This window comes from Aethalodelphis obliquidens, unplaced genomic scaffold, assembly GCF_003676395.1.
Source record: "Aethalodelphis obliquidens isolate GAN/ISIS:26980383/991018 unplaced genomic scaffold, ASM367639v1 scaffold9, whole genome shotgun sequence".
Classification (NCBI taxonomy): domain Eukaryota; kingdom Metazoa; phylum Chordata; class Mammalia; order Artiodactyla; family Delphinidae; genus Aethalodelphis; species Aethalodelphis obliquidens.
Window position 1 is genome coordinate 37,828,520 of NW_020837953.1, and position 22,457 is coordinate 37,850,976.

At 54.7% G+C, this 22,457-nt stretch overlaps 2 protein-coding genes across 6 annotated transcripts in view; one reads left to right on the plus strand and one right to left on the minus strand.

Annotated features, from left to right (window-relative positions):
* TMCO4 (transmembrane and coiled-coil domains 4) overlaps nucleotides 1-7,777 on the plus strand; it is a 96,754-nt gene extending 88,977 nt beyond the window's left edge. For all 5 annotated transcript variants that reach the window (XM_027109931.1, XM_027109933.1, XM_027109930.1 and 2 more), the window contains one exon: nucleotides 6,613-7,777. In XM_027109931.1, the coding sequence (XP_026965732.1) occupies nucleotides 6,613-7,026 (414 nt within the window). In that variant the 3' untranslated portion in view covers nucleotides 7,027-7,777. The remainder of the gene's footprint in view (nucleotides 1-6,612) is intronic.
* Nucleotides 7,778-7,864: 87 nt separating this feature from the next.
* Nucleotides 7,865-21,545, minus strand: HTR6 (5-hydroxytryptamine receptor 6). The gene is made up of 3 exons (XM_027109938.1): nucleotides 20,473-21,545; nucleotides 10,644-10,802; nucleotides 7,865-10,451 (listed from the first exon to the last, which is right to left on the minus strand). The coding sequence occupies exons 1-3, from the start codon at nucleotides 21,184-21,186 to the stop codon at nucleotides 10,002-10,004; spliced, it is 1,323 nt and encodes a 440-aa protein (XP_026965739.1). The 5' UTR covers nucleotides 21,187-21,545; the 3' UTR covers nucleotides 7,865-10,001.
* Nucleotides 21,546-22,457: the final 912 nt, after the last annotated feature.

A 22,457-nucleotide genomic window follows, 5' to 3' on the forward strand; every position in this document is an offset into this window, starting at 1 on the left:
ACTACGCCTCCCCACTCCTCCTCCCACCGCCCCCACTCACTCCCCCAGCCGACATTACTGGTCAGGACAGTCTATTTCTCCTGGAAGTAACCAAAACAACCAGAGGACACAAGTGGAGGCATTCAGGCTGGACCAGAGCAGAAGCGCCCAATTTCCAGGGTGTGAAACCGTGGAATACAGAGCAGGGAAAGTGTGTTCCCAGGTCCCCCACCTTGGAATCATCCGGAGAGTTTATTTCAAATGCAGATCCCAGAGCCCCACTGCCCAGACCTCCTAAATCAGTCTCTAGGAGGTGGAGCCTGAAAGTCTGCATTTTAAACATACTCCCCAAGGATTCTTACACATCTCAGACTAGGCAGGGCAGACAATGAAAAGAATTCTTGCTGGGAATGGAATGCAATGCGAGGGAGCCCACCCCAGCAGCTACACAAACCTAATTTGAGTTTCTAGAGCCATCTTTTGGGCTTGAAGGAACCTCGTCCACCCACCACATGTCTGTCATAGGGAGTTAATAATAGCTTCATGTGTGGACACTCACTTGATGCCCAGCTCTGCCCTAAACCTTTTGCAGTATCCGTATCCCCACTGTACAGATGAGGACCCTGAGGCTTTGAGAGGCTGTGGGACTTGCCGAGGGTCACAGAGCAGGGACAGGGCTGAGCAGGACTGAAGCCAGTGGGCATCGCCCCCGTTGGGTAGATGTGAGAACCAGTGGCAGAGGTGCCAGCTGCCAGGAGGATGAGGATATACTGAGCTGCAGTTATGTCCCCAGGCAAACTCAGCCAGTGAAAATGCCCGGGTTGCAAGGTTCACGAGAACAGGAACTTTGTTTTCCAATTATTACATTGCCGGCTGCCGTTTATCAAGTACCAAGCATTTCCTGAGCGTAACCCAATTTCCCCAGGTACCACATAAGTAATTTGAGCCAGCCGCACCATCCTACCTGAGAGCAGACAGTCCAGGCCCCTCCCTGGGCATCTGAAAACTCCCCTGGGGAGGGGCACCCCGGAGGACCCTGGCTTCTCCCTTCAGCTTCAACAGCAGCCTGGCCCAGCGACACACACACACGCACACACACACGCATGCACGCACGCACACACACACACGCATGCACGCGCACACATGCATGCACACACACACGCATGCATACACGTACGCACGCGCACACATGCACGCACGCACGCACACGCATGCACGCACACACGCACGCACACACACTGCACCTCGTGGTAGGGGAAGCCGGGCACCCTGACCCACCCCCACCAGCACAGCTAATGCTGGGTTGCATGCTTATTGAAACTTGACTGAGGGTTGAGGAGAGCACAGGGGGATTCTAGCGCAAAAACTTAAAACCAGAACGTTATCAGGCACTGCTGCCACTGAAGCTCGTGGGCCGTGACCTTGCCCCGAGGTCCCCTGGGCCTCCCACCCAGCCTGCCACCATGTCACTGGGGCCAATTTGTCCTGGCTTATATCTTCACTCCCCCAGACTCCCAGGGCCCTAGCTCACAAGTCCTGACCCACCAGACAACACGAGTGAAGCAGTCCCGTGTCTTCCTGGCCGGCAGCTTTGGGGGCTGGTATTGGTCCAAGAATAAGAAGAGTTTCTAGACTCATCCACCCATGAAACTTATCACTCCTAATTCAGGAGGCAGTCTTCCCAGGACAGACATGAACTTCAAGCCCTAGAGCCATCTCCTTAGATCATCTTTATCCCTGATAGACTTGCTTCACGTGATGTCAATCTCACAGCAATCCCGTACAGTGGGTATTGGGCATCCCCAAGTCACAGACTGGAAAACTGAGGCTTGAGAGAATAGGTTCAGTGTAGCCAGAGAGTCATAGATCTGGTCTCTGAAACCAGGTCCAGAGCCTGTGCTGTACACCTCCCTGTAGGAGTGAGGAAAGCTGGGTAACAAGACCAGGAAACAGCAGGACTCAGTGATGCCTCCTGGCCCATGTCCAGGGGTCTCTGTCCTGTTTGAGGGTCCCTGTACCCTGATGGGGTGAAGGGGAGAAGTGACTTGATGCCTCACCACTCCAGGGGTCTTCCTCTGCCACAAGAATCAAATGTGAAAAGGAATGGCTGAACGTTCCTTTCAAATGAAAATTTCCTTTAAATGCTACAAAGCCCCTGAAAGATAGTTTCTGCCCTGGGAAGCCCCTGAATGGGATACAGTGGGAAGAGCACAGCCTTTGGTGCCGGAGAGGCCTGGCTTAGAATCCAGGCTCTGCCACTGGTATACTGGCTGTGTGACCTTAGGCCAGTGACTGAACCTCTCTGTGCCTCGATTTCCTCATCCTAGAAACAAGAGATATCACCTGTCTTCCAGGGCACATGCGATATGGTTGGTGCACAGTAGGCCCTCGTTTAATGCTGGTTCCTGCGTCTCCTGCCCCTGTGTCCACCTTCAGTTCTGCCTCTGGGACCACAGCTTCAGAGACTCCTCTCCCCACTCAGACTGCCTTCACGGCAGCTTCCCAGCTCCTGCCTAACAATAGCTCTTTATCGCATTAGGAGCACATCACAAAAAGCAGTGCTTTCCTCTTCTGGGTAATTGGAGGTAATTAGCATTGCCTTTGTGCTGCCCTCCTCTTTTCCTTCAAAATTCTTGCTGGAAGAGAGGTTGCTGGCAAAAGAGTCCTCGTGACTGCTGTTGCGAAGCACTGGCTGCCCTGTGCTCGGAGCAGAAACCTACAGGACCTTCTACAGGAGAATTTCCTTCTCCCTGCTGGGCTGACGTGGGCAGAGCCCTCTGAGCATCCTCCCAGCGTCAGCCACGGGACACAAACGTGGTCTGCGGCGGCTCCTGATCTCAGGACAAGCCTGAGCAGGAGTGAGCCAGGGGCAGGCCCTGTCGCAGGCAGAGGGCATCTCTGGTGAACGGAGCAGACAAAGGCCAGGCTGCCTGCCCACCTTTCAGGCTCTCCTGTGTGGGGACTGGGTTGCAGCGGGTGGGGATTTCTGCCACCCCGGGGGCCACGTCACGAGTTTTCTCCAGAGCCCAGGGTCTCTGGAGTCTTGGTGTCCCAAAAGAACGCCAGCTGGCTTCTCGAGCTTAGCACAGGGCTTGGCACACAATAGACATTCACGAATAATAACAATAATAACAACAATAGTCAGTGTCTGCATGGTTTACAGACCTTATGTCACTTGATCCCCGTAGCTGTCCCATGAAGTAGGGATAATAACCCCATTGTACAGGGATAGAAACTTAGGCCGCAGGAAGGGACACTGCATGTGAGTGGCAGAGCCAGATGAACTAGGGAACCTACCTCCGAGCCTGGGCTCTTAACCAGTGTGTTCACACTGTCTGCATTCACGCACCTCTGTGGCTTCCAGTCAGTGACCTCCAACTCTAGGCCAATAAGCCTGTGACGTGTATTATCTCGTTGAATCCTCACAACCAGCCCACATGGTGTATGGTGTACGTATCTTTATTAGCCCCATTTTACAGAGGAGGAAACTGAGGCCCAAGAAGTAAAGGAACCCCAGGGGGCCTGATAGGCTTGGGAATTGTTGGCCAGGCAGAGACAGGTGGCAGCAGCTTTGGTTTGGGTAAGTCAAGGTGTCTTGCAAGGCAGGAAACCAGAAGCGCTGAGGCCCATTCATCCTGTGTGGCTCTGGTTACCCTGAGCACCCACAGCGTACAGGGCTGTATGTGGGGAGTAGAGGTGAGTTAAAGGTGTGCACCTCCTCAGCTCACACGGTCTATCAGAACACAGACAGAGGCAAGCAGATGGAGACGATGGTGTGTAGTGAGTGCTGTTGCAGGGGAGCCCCAGGAAGGGTCCGTAACCAGCGTGGGAAGGTCAGGGAGGCTTCTTAGCACCAGGGACATCCAGCATATCTGGACAGGTGGCAGATTTCAGTCTAGACAGCCAGGGAGATGGTCTTGGGCTGAAATCTTTATCCAACATCAGCCGCGCCAGAATGTTCCACTGCTCAGAAGGAATTCTTTTCCCATCCACTTCACTCCCGCTCTCCCATCCCTCTGGCTACCTGTACAATTGGAACTCTGCCAGCCAGTTCTGCCTCTGGGTCTTTGCAGAATGGCAGATCAGGGACTAGGCTTAGCTGAGACCTGGACCAGCTTGTAGCCAAGAAGGTCCAGAGCTCTGCATTCTAGGGCAGCTGCACAGTGGAATTTCCATCTGGAATCAGCTGTAGCCAGTAGCCGTAAACACCTCCCTCCCTTCCTGTCCTGCCTGCCTCCACCCAGCCCGAGTACCAGCCCTTCACCAACATCAAAAAGGTATAGGGAGGTCATCCTTGTTTGTCCCTGTGGGTCTAGGTTACTGCTGGCCCGAATTCAGATGTGATGGCTGGAGCTTCAGCAGCCGTTTTGGGTTCCTGAATGGATCTGCCTAGCTCACTCCCTACCTTCTATCCCTCCTTCCAAGAAAATTAAATTAAAGGAACTCATATTTATGGAGCACCTACTGTGTACCAGGTGCTGTGCCTTGTGGTTTGTATTATATCTTCCCACCAACCCCATGCGATGGGTATCACTAACCCTAATTGTGTAATGTCCCTATAAAAGTGTTTGGGGTCATATATGGAACAGAATAGTTCCCACAAAGTCCCAGGCCCTTGGAGCTCTCATAGCAGACATTCAAGGTATGAGGTGTCATGATCCTCATTTTACAGACAGGGAAGCTGGGTCTCAGGACGTTGTACAGACTCACCCAGTTACTAGAAAGAGACAGAGCCAAGTCTGGAACCCCCATGTCTCTGATTCCAAACTTAGGTTCTTTCTAGCGCCATGCAGCCACTAATGTCCACCCGCTATGGAAAGATGCTGCCCTACCTTGACCTCCACCCTGAACCCAGGGATCTGAAAAGCCTCTTCTGTGTGTATACATGTGTGTGTTTTCACTGAACACTCTTTAGAAGTGGTTGTAAAGAAAAGGACAAGAAGTAAGCAGGTTATGAGAAGATAACAAAACTGTACAGGGAATTGTCTTTTGTGTTCTTGCAAAGTCATTGGAATAACCCGGTGTGATTTGTGATTCGAATGGAAATGCAGGTGTTACCAGCCGAGCCTTTGTGTTGCTTCCTGAGCGCCCCAGCACAAGCCTCCCCAGTGCTTTCCTGTCTCCTTTTTAGACAAAAACCTTCCTCTTCAGCCTTGAAGGACTGTTCTGTCTTGTGCTTGCCTTTGGCACTAAAGCAGGCACCCTAGGCTGGCTGGGGAGAGTGCAAGCCTCCATCTCAGGGAGGAGATTTGAGCGAAGCAGCCTCTGCTCTCAGTGTCTCAAGTGCTGTGTGTCGTTAAGCTAAACCACCACCCCTCTCTGGGTTTCTCTTTTCTCATCTGTAAAGTGAAAATGATTTTTAAAGTCTTCCCCACCACACACCTGATTTTCTATGACGTGAACAGGCCTGGATTCAGACCCCAGCTCTGACACCTGGGTGACCTTGGGCAGGTCACCTTACCTCTCTGCCTCAATTTCTTCACCTCCAATTAGCAGCCAGTACCTGTCAAAGGAGTATATTCAATAAACTCATTTCCTACAAGGTATTAAGGACCTACTGTGTGTCAACCATTGTCCATTTTCACAGTTAGGCATCGGGCACTCCAATCACACCCCTATTTTTCAGTCGCTGATATATACCAACACAAAAATAGGGGAGTCTCTCTTCTCTCAAGAAGGGGGTGGGCACTTCTGAGTTCTTGACCCTTGTCTTAGTGAAGGTTCCATCCATAATAAAGGCCCAGATGAAGTGGCTTAAACACACAAGAGGTGATGCTGTCCCATAGGCAAAGGCTAGAAGAGGCAGTTCAGGGCTGGTGGCTCCATAGCTTTCAGGGGCCGAAATTCCCTGTCTTGCTATTCTGCCATCCTTAGTGAGCCAACTCATGGCTCATGGCGGCTGCCACAGCTCTGGCCATCCTGTCTGAATTCCAGCCAGCAAGAAAGAGGAAATAGGGGGAAAAGCGAAGCACTCCCCCTTTTAAAGAGAATTCCAAGGACCGCCACATAACACTGCTGCTTCATCTCATTGGCCAGAACTCATCACCGTAGTACACTTAGCAACAAGGGAGGCTGGAGAACGTACCCAGCTATAAACTGGAGTTCTTATGACTAAGAGAAAGGGGGAGAGTGAATCGTAGAAAGTACCTGGCAATCTTTCTAGCCATAGTTCTATTTTAGATTTGGGGGCTTTTTCCTGGAGGAACCCTCACAACAACCCTCTGATGTAACTACTCTTACTGTCCCCATTTTACAGCTGAGGCACATGGAGGTCAGAGGCATACAGGGGCTTGTCCAAGGTCCCACAGCTGGTGATCCACAGAGCCCTTCCACTGTAGCCTAAAGCTGCAGGCAGAGAACAGGAACTTCCACTCCAACTATAACAGGAGGGTCTTTCCTGCCCCCAGAGGACCCAGATTCTGTAGAGAAGCTTCCTTCGTCTTTATTTAAGAAATTTTAGAGCAGCTTTGAACCCAGAGGCTTCCCACCCACTCTGGACTTGAGAATCATTGAGGGTTGGAGTCATGGCATTGGTGACTGGTTGGTGAAGATGCGGAGGGAGAGGCCCAGGAGCCCTGGGGAGGACTGGGGTCTGCCCACCACCCGTGGTCCTCACTCACTGTCCTCCTGCAGGTCAGCGGCCACTTGGACTACGCCAAGCAGATGGACGTCATCCTGAAGGCCGTGGGCATCCACACCAAGCCAGGCTGGGACGAGAAGGGGCTCTTGCTGGCCCCAGGCAGCCTGCCCCAAGAGGAGCCTCGCCAGGCAGCAGCGCCCTCCTCATCGGATAAGACCACCAACCAGGATGGGCAAACCCAAGGTCCCACATCCCCCTTGGGAGACACCCCCAGCGCAGCCACATCTCTTGACCCCAGCCAAGCCCAAGTGCCAGTGAGACTGGACCAGTCTGAAGGGGCCTCTCTTCCTGCTGCTGCCAGCCCTGCTGAGAGCCCCCCTGTCTGCAGCCATGGCGTGGGCCCCAACCCACTGGGCTGCCCCGACTGTACCAGCGAGACACAGGGGTCCTGCCCAGGGCTGGACTGACCCCGGAAGAGTCATTCTCCCAGATTTCTATATGCAGTGCTCTCTTACCCCACTCCACCGGGTCCCTCACATGAGCTCTGGAGATGCAGAATTTCCACCACTGTCTTTCCTAAATTGAAGACATTGGTACTGGAAGGAGGGGGATTGTAAGAAGACACCGTCCCCTCCCCAAGGAAGCAAGGCTAGAGCTCTGCAGAGTCAACCCAGCACAGTGTAGAGCCCCAGGACTAGACCAGCCGTGGGCCTCCTGTGCTGCGGGTCAGAGCTTAGGGTCTGGTTGCCCATCAGGTGGCTCAGGAGCTCTGTGGAGCCTGAGGCTCCCACCCAGCCACGCTCCCCAGCCTCACAAGCCTGGTGTCTGCCGACCCATTCGCCCACAGGCACCACTGCCACGCCTACAGAGCAGGGACAAGTGGGACAGGCAGCTTATTCTCTCTGCTCTTGGGAGATCCGATGAGGTCTGCCACATGCAGCTGTACAGGCTGTGCACCGCACAACTACAGGGGCAGCATCATAAAGACGTGATGTGAAGGGCGCCCCCCAAAGTTATGCCGCGTAGTGGCCCTGGATATAACTGTTACAGAACAATTACAGAACGTGGTGAAGAAGTGTTACAGAACGTGGTGGAAAATGCTGGATCAGCAGGCAGTGTGGACAGGGCCTGTGACGAGAATGAATTAGATGGGGAAAGGATTTCCTATAGCAGAAACAGAGGTGTGATGATTCTAACAATAAATAATAACAACAGCTACCATTTATTAGGTATTTACTGTGTACAGGGTGCTTACCTGCATTGTCTCAGTTGACCCTCACAACAACCCTATGAGGTAGGTTCTATTATTATCTTCATTTTCACTTGCAGACCCAGAGAGGTTAGGTAAGCTACCCAAGATCACACAGCTGGTCAGTCTCAAGCTCCAGTCAGTCGGCCTCTAGAGCCCAAGCTCTTAGCCACTGGATCTGCATCCCTGGAACCATCCCCTTTGGTCCTCCCACTGTCTCTGAATGAGCGGGCCAGAGATAATCCCCCCCCCCACATCGTGCAGATGGGGAAACCAAGGCCCCGGCAGAGAAAATATTGACAAGCTCAGGGGAGGCAGCGAGGAGTGGGGAGAGGCAGGGGAATTAGAGTGTTGGAGCCAAACTGGTCCTCAGGGGTACGTGTATTTGTTTCAAAAACTATTTACAGAACTCCTACTGCTGTTAATCCAAACAGCTCATGTCACCCACGGAAAACTGAGGCCCCGAGAGAGGAAATGACGTTGCTGAGGTCCCAAAGCAAACTCAGGGCAGAGTCCGGACCAGAACCCAGGACACCTGCACCCAGAGTCTCTTCCCACGTCACCAGCTGCTTCTACAGCCTGAATTCAGTTCACACCACGGTCACCGCCTCAGCTAGTGTTTATTGGGAGTCCACTGGGGCAGGCCTGGGGGTAGAGGGGGAGCCCCAGTAGAACCAGGGCCCCTCTACAGCCAGCGGCATGGCCAGAATTGAGTCTACTCAGCACCAAGGAGAGCTCCAGGCCGCCGGTGGAGGCCCCTGGGAGTTTGGGTGGATGGAACTTGGAGGTGGGAAGCAGAGTAAGAAAAACCTCTGACTAAAAAGAAACCTAAAGTAGGTAAGCTTTGGGAACCAAGAGTTCCCCCGTCAGAACAAAGCAGGCCCCTGTGCCAGGGTCCACCTGCCTGCCCGAGGGCACCAGCCCACGCCAGGGGCAGCTCTACAACTCTGCTGACCCGATGGCCACCACTCCCACTGAGCCCTGGGAAGGCCAGAAGGAGGTGGGCAAGGGCTGGTTCTGTCCCCACCAGCTGGTTCCCTTCTAGGCCCAAGGAAGTCCAGGCTAGAGGAACACCATTCCTGGTGCTGAGCAGAAGCCACCAGCTCTCCCTTCGGCTCCAGGAGACGCAGTGCAGCCGCCTGGGAGCTGGGGTGGGGGCCCTACCCGGCTTCCAGAGCGAGCCAGGCTGTGGGACCGGGCCGGGGCTGAAGACGAGGAGGAAGGTGGAAGAACAGTGGGAACAAAGAGCCCTTCCTGGCCCTCAGCCAGAGGCCAGGGGGCTGGATGGCCAGGAGCTGTAACAGCAGGGACCACCAGCCGCCCACCTGCCGAGTGCCGGGCATTCTGTGTTCAGTATCCTAACGCTCAAGACACCCTATGAAGCAGGCATCGTTACTCCCATTTTGCACGTGGAGTAATAGGCTCAGAGGGGTTAAGTAACTTGTACGAGGACTGGTAGGTGGTGAAGCAGAGGTTCACATGTAGGCCTGCCTGACTCCCAGGCTCAGAGGGGTTAAGGAACTTGTACGAGGACTGGTAAGTGGTGAAGCAGAGGTTCACATGTAGCCTGCCTGACTCCCAGTCTCAGATGCTTTGTGTGTGGGCAGGTGTATCCTGAGAACCTGACTGGTCCAAAAACTGTCTAGCAAACCATCCTCGGGGTTAAAGATCACCTGAACCAGCACGTCTCAAACCATAACGTGCGCAGGATCCACCCGCTGAACACCAGGTCGGGGTCGGGCAGGGGTGTGCATTTCTAACAGGCTCCCGGGAGCTGATGCGGTGGCCCACGGACCACACTTGGAGGACCGAGGAATTTGGCCCAGCGCCAAGCTGCCTCTGCAGACAGAGATGTCCCTCCCACGCAGTCTGACAGAAATGTGCAAAGGAGATGGTTGTCTTCATCCTAATCTGGGCCAAGAGGTCCTTACCCCACTCCCTGGAGTCCCCCAGCCTTGCTCTACACACAGCCACAAGTTACACTCAATAGTGGGGCATCCTGAAGAAAACTGTACCGAGCCAGCAACTAGCCCTCCAGGTGGGAGGCCTGGAGTGGGCACGGGGAGCTGGCTCCGTGCAGCCCCCTGGAGCTCAGCGGGCTCCCGGGAGACCTGTAGCATCCTGGTTTTAGCCAAGAGCTGGTCCAGGGCCTCAGGGACTTGGTCCCATCCAGTCCAGCTCTCCAAGCCTGTGTCAGTTCCTCGGGGTACCAAGCGGAGGCAGCTGCAGCTCAGGCTCCACAGGATCACCGTTGAAGAAGCTGACTGCGGTAGTGGTCCCGGCAGGTGGCGGGGGGTCCCGGGTGGCCTCTCCAGGCAGCAGCAGCTGGGCCGTGAGTTGCAGGCCTGAGGAGCCCCCCGAGCCCGGGTCCGAGTCCGAGTCCGAGTCCGGCAGCAGGGGCAGCGGCAGCACGTGCTGCAGGCTCAGGCCCGGCCGTGGGCCGCTGTGAGAGGTACGCACGGAGGGCGAGGCAAGACTGGGCTGGCGCTCCCGGGGGCAGTGGGGACACGGCAGGAACCTGCCCAGGGCCCGCTTGAAGTCCCGCATGAAGAGCGGGTAGATGATGGGGTTCATGGTGCTGTTGCAGTAACCCAGCCATGTGAGGACATCAAAGAGCCCCGGGGAGATGCAGTCGCACACGGCCTGGAGGGATGGGGCACGTCATGCCTGGTCCTGGAGGAGGGACGCAGGCCACCCCACCCAGCACGGATGGGACAGACACATAAACACATGGAGGGGCAGCCCGCCCTCCTCCCTCCCCGGGTCTGGGCAGGGGTGGGGCTCAGGGCCTCCCCAACCAGGCGTGGACTTACCTGCCCCTTGTGGTAGCATTACCTGGGCTATGTTGACCACAAAGAAGGGCAGCCAGGTCACAAAGAACATGCCCAGCAGGATGCCCAGTGTCAGGCTGGCCTTCAAGGCCTTCCTGCTGTGCTTGGTGGCTAGACGCCCGCTGTCAGCCGACTCCACCCCGGGGCACGGGGTCCTGGGCACCTGAGGAAAGGAAAGCCACGTGATTTAGTGAAGAATGCGCCCCAGTCTGACCCTATTCCCAGCCACAGACTGAGCCTTCCTCCTAATTCTAGACTGAGCCCTAGTACCAGTATTAAACTGCGCCCTGACCCTTGAATGAGCTCCAGTTGTAGTCCTAGACTGAGGCCTGACCCTGACTCCCGACTGAACCTTGATCTTGGCTTCAGACCGAGCCCTGACATCAGCAATAAGCTAAGCCCTACTCACGGCCCCGAACCCCTGATGCCCACCGTAGGCGGAGCCCTAATAACAAGATCTCAAACTGAGCCTCAACCCCGGACCAGACTGAGCCCTGATTCCAGAAACAGACGGAGCCTTGGTCCTGGTCCTGCCCCGAGCTATGACCCTGACCCAGCGCTTCACGAGGAGCTCTAGAAAGTGCAGTGAGATTTCCTAGGTGCCGGGGCTCATGGTCATGTGTGTTGGCCAGGGTCAAATGTCGTCCTTTGCAAGGCGTGTGGGTCTTCTGAACTGTTGGATTTGCGTTTGGGGCAGTGTTGTCCTGCACTGCACTTTGGCACTACACGAATTAGCTGCAATTGAACAGTACTTGACAGAAGAGGACCGTTGCTGTCCAGGGCTCGGCAATCTCTTTGCCTACGGATTCTCTTCATATGTTGGAGTGATGGTTTTGTCTGCACCACTACTCTCAGACTCCACAAAATAAAGTGCATTTTTGAAAATATGTGCCCAAAACAAACGTGTACAATTAAATCTGTATAAATTACTAGGGATGCAAGCAATCTTGGCATTTTACACACAGATTTCACTGTGGAGTGACAGACATCTCCATTCGCACACGTGGACTCCGTGAGCGGGAACCAGGGGAGAGGAGGAGGAAAAAGCTAGGAGCTGCTCCACGGGGAACACGGCACGAGGGGTTAGAATGTGACTTTACAAATGTGAGCGCAGGCGTCCCAAAACGTTCAAAAGGCTCTCTGATCCCAGATGACCCATTAGCCCAGAGGTTCTCTTAATTTTTTCAACTTTGTGAGTCCATTGAGACTCTAATGAAATCTACAAAACCACTCCTCAGAAAACAAAAGGCTTATAAAATTTTATAAATACACACACACACAGAGAAAAAAGTTCCCTCATGTCCAGAGGGTTCAGAGACCACTGTGAAGTCCATCCATGAAACTCCTAGGGGTCCATGAAAGCTGGAATGTGAAGCCCTCCTCTGAACCATGTATTGTAATCAATTTGGATTTTCATATATCAGCTTTCCACAAGGCAAGAGCCACCTATATTGACAATTTTTAAGTAAATACTGGTATGCAGAGGTGCGCACAACTTATTGAATTATGAAGGGGCATGTGGGCTGCCTGGGAATATACTTGGGCTTTGAAAGCCAGGGGTTTCCCCCCAACATTTCCTAAACTGCATGAGAGCCCAGCTTAGCTCTTGAGGCAACCAAAGATAGTTTGGGTATGGGAAGATGAAAGAGAAGGAGGCAGGAAGGGAACCAGATTCCCAGGCAACCTTCACAGATGAAAATGGGGTGGAGGAGGCAAAGGCAAGTTGTGTCAGCCCTTCGAGCACCAAAGCCAAACCCCCTACCCCATCCCCCTCCCAGCCCTTTTTCTCTCCCCGCCTCCTCAGGGTAGCCAGGCTTGGTTACTGTCCATGGTGCTGAAACCCCAGCTGCGTCCCTACAATATCTTTCTATAGGGTCTGGAATGGCAGTGGCAGGAGAGGGGAGACAGGCACACTGCAACTCCCACCCTTCGATGTGTTTCTCCAAGTGAAATCTGGTTAGACAAATATCAAAGACACCCAGAGCAGCCTAAAAGAGGCCTTGATTTCTCCCCTCTGTCTTGGTGGGGCAACATTATGCAGAGGCAAGAGCTTGTTTTAAGACAAGTGATCTGGCTTCAAATCGTGCCTCTACCACTTACTCGCCCTGTGATCTTGACAGTCTCTGTTTCCACATGTGTAAAATGGGAGAAAATACTCACCTTACGGAGTTGCTTTGAACCTGTGGATATACGTGCATGCACAGTGCCTGACACAGAGTGAGTGTAGATACACAGCAGCCCTGAGGTCAAGTCAGCAGTATGAGTGTGAGGCTGGGGGAGTTTCTAGCACCTTCAGGAGCCCTGTTTTTCTGCCAGCAGCTTAAGCTTTCCAAAGCAGCACAGATGTCAGGACAAATGCTCTGAGCCACTATGCTACAGCAAGGAAGAAAAAGAAGATCTGCTTTTCTCTCTCCTTCTCATTTTCTCTTCTCCAGAGTGAACTCTATATGGCTCCCGTGGGCCAACCTGTTCAACCGAGAGGGAGAGGCTCCTGCTTCCCCATAGGAATCTCCTAGGATCTGCCGTGACTTTGAATTGCTGCCACCAGTGGGGACAGACATATGGGGAAGAGGGAGACGCCGTCTCCAGAAAGCCCTAGCTACACGGGTATCCCCTGGCCCCTGGAGACCTGAGGAGGGGGCAAAAGACAGCTGTGATCTTGCTAGAGCTCTAGGGCACTAGGGTACCAAGGTACTCAGGGAGACATTTGGGGGCAGTCATCAGGGGAGGATAATCCAGAAGGACTAAGAGAGTCCCTCTCTAGTCTTCCTAGGGACAAACTTGTACTTCTCTTTCTCCTCTTCTCCCCAAAAAGTTGACCCAAGCACACAAGCAAGAGGGAAGAGAGAAGGAATTGAGGCTCAGAGATGGTGGGGGAACCTTCCCAAGGTCACATCACGCCAGTACAAAGCCTCAAATAAAAGTACCAGTGACCCCAAATGATCATCTCCACTTACTGAGCACTGACTATGCATCAGCAGTCGATGTTCATTCTGCCACTGAGTCTTTATGGGAGGAAGGTATTATAATCTCCATCTTGCAGATGAGGTTCAGAGAGGCAAAATAACTTTCCAGGAGTCACACAGCAGACAAGTGCTGAGTTAGGAATCAAAGTCATCTCTGGCTCTAGAAACTGCACTTCACCAGGCCGTTTCCGTTTTGGAGGATGGCATCCCCAAGTAAAACCCCACCACTGTCACTGAGAGTCCCTCATGGAGCAGAAGCCAGTGGCAACCGCCAGGCCACACCCTGGGTTCTGGCTGATGCCAGCCTCACCCTTCCCACTTCTCTCTGCCCCGTAGCCACCTCATGGCCCCGTGGCACGTTCTGTTGTTTGCATGTCCCTTATACATGTCTGTGGCATCTGTCACTGTCAGAGGGCAGCTACTGGGGGACAATTTGGCAGTGCCCTTCCAGGAGGCAAGTCCGCTTACAGATCCTTATGTCCATAAAAACCCGTACCTGTGTCTCTACACTTGGCTTGGACAAGAGTGTGTACCACAGCACCCTTCGTGATAGGAAAAAAATTGGAAACAGCCCAAAAGTCCATCGAAAGGAGAGTGGTTAAATAAACCCCGGTACATTACCACTATAGAATGCAACACAGATGTTTAAAAGAATGAATTGATCGAATGGAAGGATCCCCACGACGCATTATCAAGTGATAACGGCAAGTTGTACAAACAAGAGATACAGCATGATTCCCTCTGTTCAAAAAAATACACAAAGCAAAGCACTAAGTTTCTTTAGGTACATAAACAAATATGGAAACACACAGAAAAAGAACCGGAAAGACATTGAGAGACGTAGGAGTGGGAGGTGATTGGATGAGGTCAGAGAGGTCTTTTATTTTATCGTTATGGATGAATTTTCATTTTAAAGTGTACTTATGTATTCCCTCGTGTAATTTCAAATTTGTACGATCAACTAATCATAGTGTGAGGGTAATAGGATAGGCCCTGGAGCCAGACTGCCTGGTTTAAACCATGGCTCTGTTACTAACTAGCTGAGTGAACTTAAGCAAGGTACTTTACCTCTCTATGCCTCAGCTTTCTCATCTGTAAAATGGCAATTACAATGGCATCTACCTCGTAGGGTTGCAGTAAGGGTTAAATAAGATAATAGAAAGTTACTTGAACAGTGCCTGGCACACAGTAAGTACCGTGTGATTGTTACCTTGTTGTTTATCATTATTTGTGTTCACCTCGGCTCCTTCATAATGGTGATGAGGCTGCTGACGGCAGCGAGGGTGATTTTTCCCCCTAGAAAATCTCAAAGGGGTGAGCTCCCCAGAACCGTGCATTTTTACCATCAAGAGGAAAGGATAGGAATTAACATTTGTCAAGCACCTACTGTGCGCCAGGTTTATATATATCATCTCATTGATTCTTCAAACAGCCTCACATGATAAATAGCATTACCCCTGAGATAGACGGAGGTGAGTGACTCATCCAAAGTCATCCAGCTGCGACGGGAAAGAGGCAGGATTTGAACCCGTGCTCAGCCAGACACACAAGCTCCTGTGCCCTGCCCCAGCTGCACCAGGCAACCTCGTTCTGAGCAGCAGCAAAGGCTGTCATGCTCGGCTCTGCTCCTCTGCTCCTCTGCCTCCCACTCAGCCCCCTCCTCCCCCTCCAAGATATTTCTGTGATCACAGCCTCCTCTGAGGAGGAAGCAGAGATGGGAGGGAAGATGGATCACTAGGACAGAATGATGCACAGCTGGGGGATGGAGCGTGAAAAAGCTGGGGGAGGAGAAAAAGGAGGAGAAATTGAGGGAGAGAGGAAGATATGGGGTGCAGAAGGAAGAGAGGGGTGAGCTAGAACGGAGAGGGGGGGATAGAGAAGGGGGAAAGATGCGGTGCAGAGGAAGAGGATAGGGAAAGGGTTTTGACCACAGAGACACAGGAATTCTGGCAGAGAGAGAAAGAGACTAAGAACGCAGGAACTCCCAGCTCAGCCTCCCACCGCTGCTCCCCAGCAGGCTGAGCGCCCACACTGGTCCCTCTGGAATCCCCCAAGGATGCGTCCCATCCCCACATGGGCACCCACCTTTCACACACACACACACACACACACACACACACACACACACACACACTCCTGCCCTGGTGGCATCTCACTCTGGCACCACCACCGCCTCTCACACCCTTCTCTCCAACCCCAGCCCATATGCCCTGCCTGGCCTCTAAGCAGAGCTCTTTCTTGCAGCCCCTGGGGCTGGGAAGACCTGACTGAAACCGCTGAGCCAACCAGTGGCTTTTTAAAAGGCCATTCACATCAATAGGCAGATGTGGTGGACAGAGGCATAGAAAGATGCTCCAGCCAGCTCAGCTCCCTTGTCCGAAACCCCTGAAGAGCCAGGACTCCAGGGACGGGTGCCCAGCCCCCTTCCCTCTGTGGGGAAGCTAGAGGCTGGATGGGAGAAGGAGCTAAGGGTTCAGTGGGGCTGGAAAGAGGAGGAAAGGGGCCTAACACACCCCCAAGTTCTGTTCATTCTCATCAGTTCCTTTAGGTCCAGGCACTGAGAACGCCTCCGTCCCCAGGCTGGATGCTGCTGGACTCTGGGGCAGGCCAGCTTGGGTGGGGTAAGTGGGTCACAATCCAGGAGGCCAGAGCAGAGGCAGCATCCCAGAAGCAAATTCCCCAAACGCAGGCAATTCTCCAGGCAATGAGGAAACTTGCCCTGCAGGAGGCTCGCTTAGGATCTGAGTGGGTTTGGAAGCAAGGGCAATGGGAGAGTCTGACACTGTCTCATTCAAATAAAGAGAAAAGGCTTTCCAGAAAGTAGGAAGAATTTGCACAAACACATTTCTGGCTGGAGATACTGCGGGTCATTCTGCCACAGCTAAATGACCCGTGAAGACTCCTCCCAGCCTTTGGTTTCGTGACTTCCTTGCTTTAGTTTGCAAACGTATGCACAGGGAGTAATAGACCCTGAATGTTTACTGGCGGAGGCACCCTTCTTCTAAGCTCCAGGACTCTCATCATGATAGGGTTTCGTGATCAGTGTCTCGCTCTCCAGCTGGAAAGTAGATTCCAACAGGGCAGGATCTTCTCAGACCCACTCATCCCTGCAACCACAGCACAAGGGAGGTACTCAACACGGTACCAAGGAAGTGAATCAATGTACTAAAAAGCGCAGGATTCATCAGCTACAAGAACTGCTTCTAAAAGTGGGAGAAAAGGAAGAGATGTGAGTTGGGATTGAATCCCTGGCTCTGTGAAGCACTGTTGTTCATTTCATTTCTCTCATCACCGTACACTGACCACTCACGACACGCCAGGCACTGTTCTAAGTTCTGGGAATATAGCAACCGAGACAAGTCCTCACCCTCATAGAACTTACATTCTAGTAGGAGGAAATAAACAGTCAAACAGTAAATGGGAAAGTACATAATATGTCAGGCGGTGGTATTTGTTGCTGAGAATAACTTAGGAAATTAGGACTGGATGGGATCTGGACAAGTATGGCCGTTACTACTCTTGACGAAGGGATTAGGGAAGACAGCCAAGCAGAGGCCAGAAGAAAGTGATGGAAGTTAGGGGGAGAACCCTGCGGAGATGTGAGGAAACGGCACTTCAGGCAGGGGGAGCAGCAAGTGCAAAGGTCCTGAGGCAGAAGTGTGCTTGGTATGCTCAAGGAATAACAAGGGGGCCAGGAGAACTGAAATAGAAGGAGTGTGGAGGGTGGTGGAAGGAAAGGAGGCCAGAGAAGGAGCAGAGGAATGACATAACAGGACCTGCATTTTTTTTTTTTTTTTGGCCATGCCTCACAGTTTGCAGTGAAAGTGACAAGTCCTAACCACTGGACCGCCAGGGAATTCCCAGGACCTGCATTTTAAAGGGATCACTGCGGCTGCTGTGTAAGATCAGAAGGGAGCAAGGATGGGCTTAGGAAGCCAGTGGGTGATCTCTGCAATAACCCAGGCATCAGAAGCCCAGGGGACCAAGGGAGGCAACCGAGACATGATAAGTGTCTTGAAAGCAGAAAGCACGCTGGGTGTGCAGTGTGAGAAAAAGAGAGGCATCCAGGCTGCCTCCAAGGTTCCTGGCCTGAGCAACTCATATCAGTTAGTCGACATGAGGAAGACAAGGGAGGAACGATGTCTGGAGCCTGGAAAATCCGGAGTTCTGTTGCGGGCAGTGGTAAGTAAGTGGCCCAGGCTGGAAGTCATCAGTGTGTAGGTGGTACTTCTGGTCATGGCACGAGACCAGCTCACTGAGTGAATGTGGGAAAAGAGCAAGGAGGTCAGAGGACTGAGGCCGGGGGATGCCTCGGATGGTGGAGGAGCAGGAGGACCCAGTAGAGGAGACTGAAAAGGCACAGCCGGTGACGTGGAGGGTCTCACGCCAGGTGGCGCCCCTGAGGTCAATGTTTTAAGAGCGTGTCACTGTCCACAGGCAGCACGACGCTCCGATCCAGGCGTTGGCATCAGCCAGACCTGAGCTGGAACCTCACTAACCAGCTGTGCAACCCTGGGCGTCACCTGCCCTCGGTTTCCCCAGATGTCAAACAGGGATGATGATTACTTGTCCCGTTGGGTGTTCGGGGGGTTCACTCAGCTCAGTGCCTGGCAGTTAGAGAGCGCTCAAAGGCTGTGGAGCTGCAGCTGTTAGCATTCGGGAGACACCTGCCCAGGTGCTGAGGCCACAGTCTCAGGTACAATCCTGGCCAGTTAGCTTCATGGAAAGAAAATCTATGCATCACAGACACTGCTGGAACCGAGAATCCAGACCGAGGCCGGCCAACTTCTCACCTCCTTAGTCACTGGGGCAGAGCTCCCCAGAGTGTGAGCATTGGAGATACCCTTGGGTGGTAAATGGACACCCTATAAAATAACTGAGTTATTTTATAACATAGGCCTTTACATTTCCCTCCCAGCTCTTCCGGTTACGTCAAGAGAAAGTCTCGTGTGAATGGTACTGTGTCTTTAACATCCCTCCAACGTCTAACAGAGAGAAAGCCGGCCTCAGGCTCAGCATCTCCAGCCACATCCAAGCTGGGCTTTAGTAACACTGCTGGTGCTCCTGCAGCCTCGGTGAGGTTGTGTTCATGATCACCTTCTATTTATGGCCAGGATACTGACTGTCCATTTCCGGAAGAGAAAAGGAGTTTTCTTTCTAAATAAGTTCATGGAAGTAAAAAGATAAATGAGACGTCTCCAAGGAAATGCTAAGGACATACGGATGAAGAGGCTTGAGGCTTGTGCGAGGGTGGGTGGAGGGGTAGCAAGGCAGATACCACAAGGCAGTTCTCAAACGCCTGACGTCTGGGAAACGCTCCTTTACAAGAACCCAAGGAGAGAGGACGGATGGCCCAGGGCAGCTGCCCTACAGCTGCAGAACCAAGTCAGGGTCACAGCCACCTGCTGAGACTCAAGAACGTTCTCCAGTGAGTACAGATGGGGGAGAGAGCACGGCCGCAGCCAGGACCTCCTGTCCACCCAAGACCCTGTCCTCCTACTTGATGGGCGTCACTGCTGGGATGACACGGGTAAGCCGCTCTGGGGGGGCTGCCGACCAGGGTGATAGCCTCTCAGCCCCCATCTATCCAGTGACCCCCCCACCCAAAGTACCTCCCATCCTGCAGGCACCTCCTCCACCTGAGGCTACACCAAGATGACACTGGAGAGCCCATCTGGGATCTTCTTGGGGGCCTGTGACCTAATTCTCTAGGGCTCAGGCCTGGTCAGTCTAAAGTCCCATCCCTTGGCGTGAACAATAGGACTCGGGCACCGTGTGACCCACTCCACTCTAGGCACTGCAGACCTTGAGCAAAGAGCGCCGACCCCGTTCACAGGTAACCAGTGAACACCTACTATGCACAGTGGAGATCAAAACTCACTCAGATACACCCAGCCCTCGTGGGAGCTTACACTCCAGTGGGGGAGACAGACAATGAACAGATCAACAAATAAACTGGGTATCGGGATCAAGAATAAAAGGGTGGGGGAGGGCAGGGAGGTCTGCAGACAGTGTGGTCAGGGAGGGCCTCTGGGAAGGGGTGACGTGTGAGCTGAAGAAGAGTCTCAGTCAGGCAAGGGCGGCTCCAGGGGAAGAACATTCCAGGCAGAGGGCACAGCCAGTGCAAAGACCTGGGCACAGAGTCAGTCTGGTGCCCACTAGGAGTGTCAGAAGGGCCACAGGACTGCTGCAGAGAAAGGGGCGGGGAGGGGAAGAGGTGCAGCTGGAGAGGTGGTCAGGACTGGATCCCGAGGCCGGATCCTGACACAGGTCTCCCCTTTTATCTTGAGAGCAATGGGGAGCCACTGAAGGGTTTGTAGCAAGGGAGTGAGGTGATCACGCTTCTGCTTTTGTTTGTGCAGAAAATGGATAGGAGGGGGTCTGGCGTGGAGGCAGGAGGAGCGAGCAGGAGACTATCAAAGGCTCCCAGGTAAGAAGCAATGGTGGCTTGGATCAGGAAGGTGTCATTGGAGGTGACACATGTTTAGAGGCAGCACCAACAGGCCTTGCAGATGAATCCCATGAGCATGAGGGAGAGAAATTGTTCCTAAGTTTCTGGCGTGCGATGCCATGATGGTGCCATTTGCCACGATGGGGACGACGGGGGGACGAGCAGGTGGGGAGAGGTGGGACCCCCTGAATTCCCTGTTGCACCTGTTACCTTCGAGAAGACTGCCCCACATCCTGGAGCGTCCTGTGGACAGCTGGACATTGAGTCTGGAGTTCAGAAGAAAGGTGGGAACTGGGAATGACCAATCGGAGGTCGTCAGCAATTGTATATTACATGGCGGATGCCTAGTGGGCACCCAATGGCTGCTCATTCTTCTCCATCCCACAAGCCCGGGTCTCCCTGCGCGCCCCGGGTACCTGCAGCGTCTCCAAGGCCTGGACGGCCATGCCGGTGGTGAGGGAGGCCACCTGCACGGCCTGCTTGCGGGCGGCCAGCAGGATCCTGCAGTAGGTGAAGCAGATGGCGCCCGAGGGCAGGAAGAAGGTGAGACTCGACGCCACCAGGACGAAGGGCAGGCTGGCCAGCAGGCGGCACTGGCCCGGGGCGGGCGCCCGCGCGCGGCCCAACTCGTGCCATCCCAGCAGCAGGGGCAGGAAGGAGGCGAGCGCGGCCAGGCCCCAGGCGCTCAGGACCAGTGCCAGAGCGCGCGGGGGCGTCATGCGCAGCTTGTAGCGCAGCGGCGAGAGGATGAGCAGGTAGCGGTCCAGGCTGATCAGGCAGAGGTTGAGGATGGAGGCGCTGCAGCACATCACGTCGAAGGCGGCCCAGAGCAGGCAGAGGCCCCGCGCCAGCACCCAGCGCCCGTACAACGCATTCAGCATGGCCGGCGGCATCACCACCAGCCCCACCATCAGGTCCGACGTGAAGAGCGACACCAGGAAGAAGTTGGACGTGTTGCGCAGCGTGGGCTGCGTGCAGATAAGCGCGATGAGCAGCGAGTTAGCCGCCGCCGTCAGCGTGATGACCACACACAGCGCGGCCGCCACCCAGCCGCTGCCCCCCGGCTCCGATGACGGCCCCGACTCCCAGTCCAGGGTGCTGTTGTTGGCGGGGCCCTGCTCTGGGACCATGAGGGCGGAGGGCGAGGACGTGAGGCCCGAAAGGGGTCCGGAGGACGAGGTAGGGTGGGCGGGAAGACGGAGAGAGGGACCCGCAGGTGCAGAGGCTGGATGGGCGTAGTCGGTGAGAACAGACCACCCCCCGGGGCCGCAGATGGGAAGGTATGAATGGGGCTCTGGGTCAAGGGGCAGCAACCCGAGGAGGATGGAGAGGAGGCCTTTGGGCTCCCTCGGGTGTGATGTAGGGACACCTGGAGCAAAGCGGTAAGAAGTCTGGGAGGAGGCACCTGATGAGCTGAGCCCTCCAGAAGGAGCGGGCCGAAAGTCAGGAGGACCGGGACGCTGACTCTGGGAGCGTTTGGCCGGGTGGGAGCAGAGCCCCTAGAGGGGACGGGCGGTAAGATGAGTCGAGGTCAGGGACCCAGGGAGGTGGGAACCCAGGGCGAGTGGGCGCTATCCAGGCCGCCCCGCGGCAGGTGGGCGTAGTGGGGGTGCGCCAGGTGGGGAGCCGTGGTGCTGGGGGTCGCAGGGTGGGGGGGTCCACGGGCCAGAGCAAAGCCCCCGGCGGGGAAGGCAGGTCTCAGAGCCAGCGCAGAGGCACCCCGGGCTCGGGCGGACACGGTCCCCGCGGCGAGAGGGAGGATGCCGGGTCGGCCCGCAGGGAGAGAGAAGGAGCCGCGGACGCGCCTCCGCCCCTTCTCCGCCCGGCCGCGGGTCGCCGGCCCCGCTCCCTCCCGCGCTCGGTACCTGGGGCGCTGAGCGCTGCTCCGCCGCCGGCGACTGCGGCAGGAGCCGCGGGGCCAGGAGAGGAAAAAGCGGCCGCGGGCCGGGCAGGCGCCCAGGGACTGGGAGACTCCGCGAGGGGCCGGCGCACACGGAAGAGCGGTGGCTGCTTCCAGGAGCGCGCGGTCCCCGCGCCGCGGAGCCTGCGCCCAGCCCCGCGGTGGGCGGGGAGAGCTGAGCCCAGGACTCGCAGGCGGGCGGGGTTCCTGGTACCCCCAGTTCTGCAGAGGGATGACCCGAGCACTCCGGCTGCGCCAGGTCGCCTCCCAGCTCTAGCAGCCTCCACCCCCCTCATGCCCCTCCCCACCCACACGGGGCACAGGAGGATCTCGGAGGAGGAGGCTGTGGCCCGCCTTCACCCAGGGCTGCTCCCCATTGTGGGGCTGCCTACCCACTACCAGGGGGAGCCCGCTGGGAGGTATTGGGCAGATCGCTTGACATCTATGTACACATATATAATACTACACACACGTACATATATCTATTGTATGTAATATGCC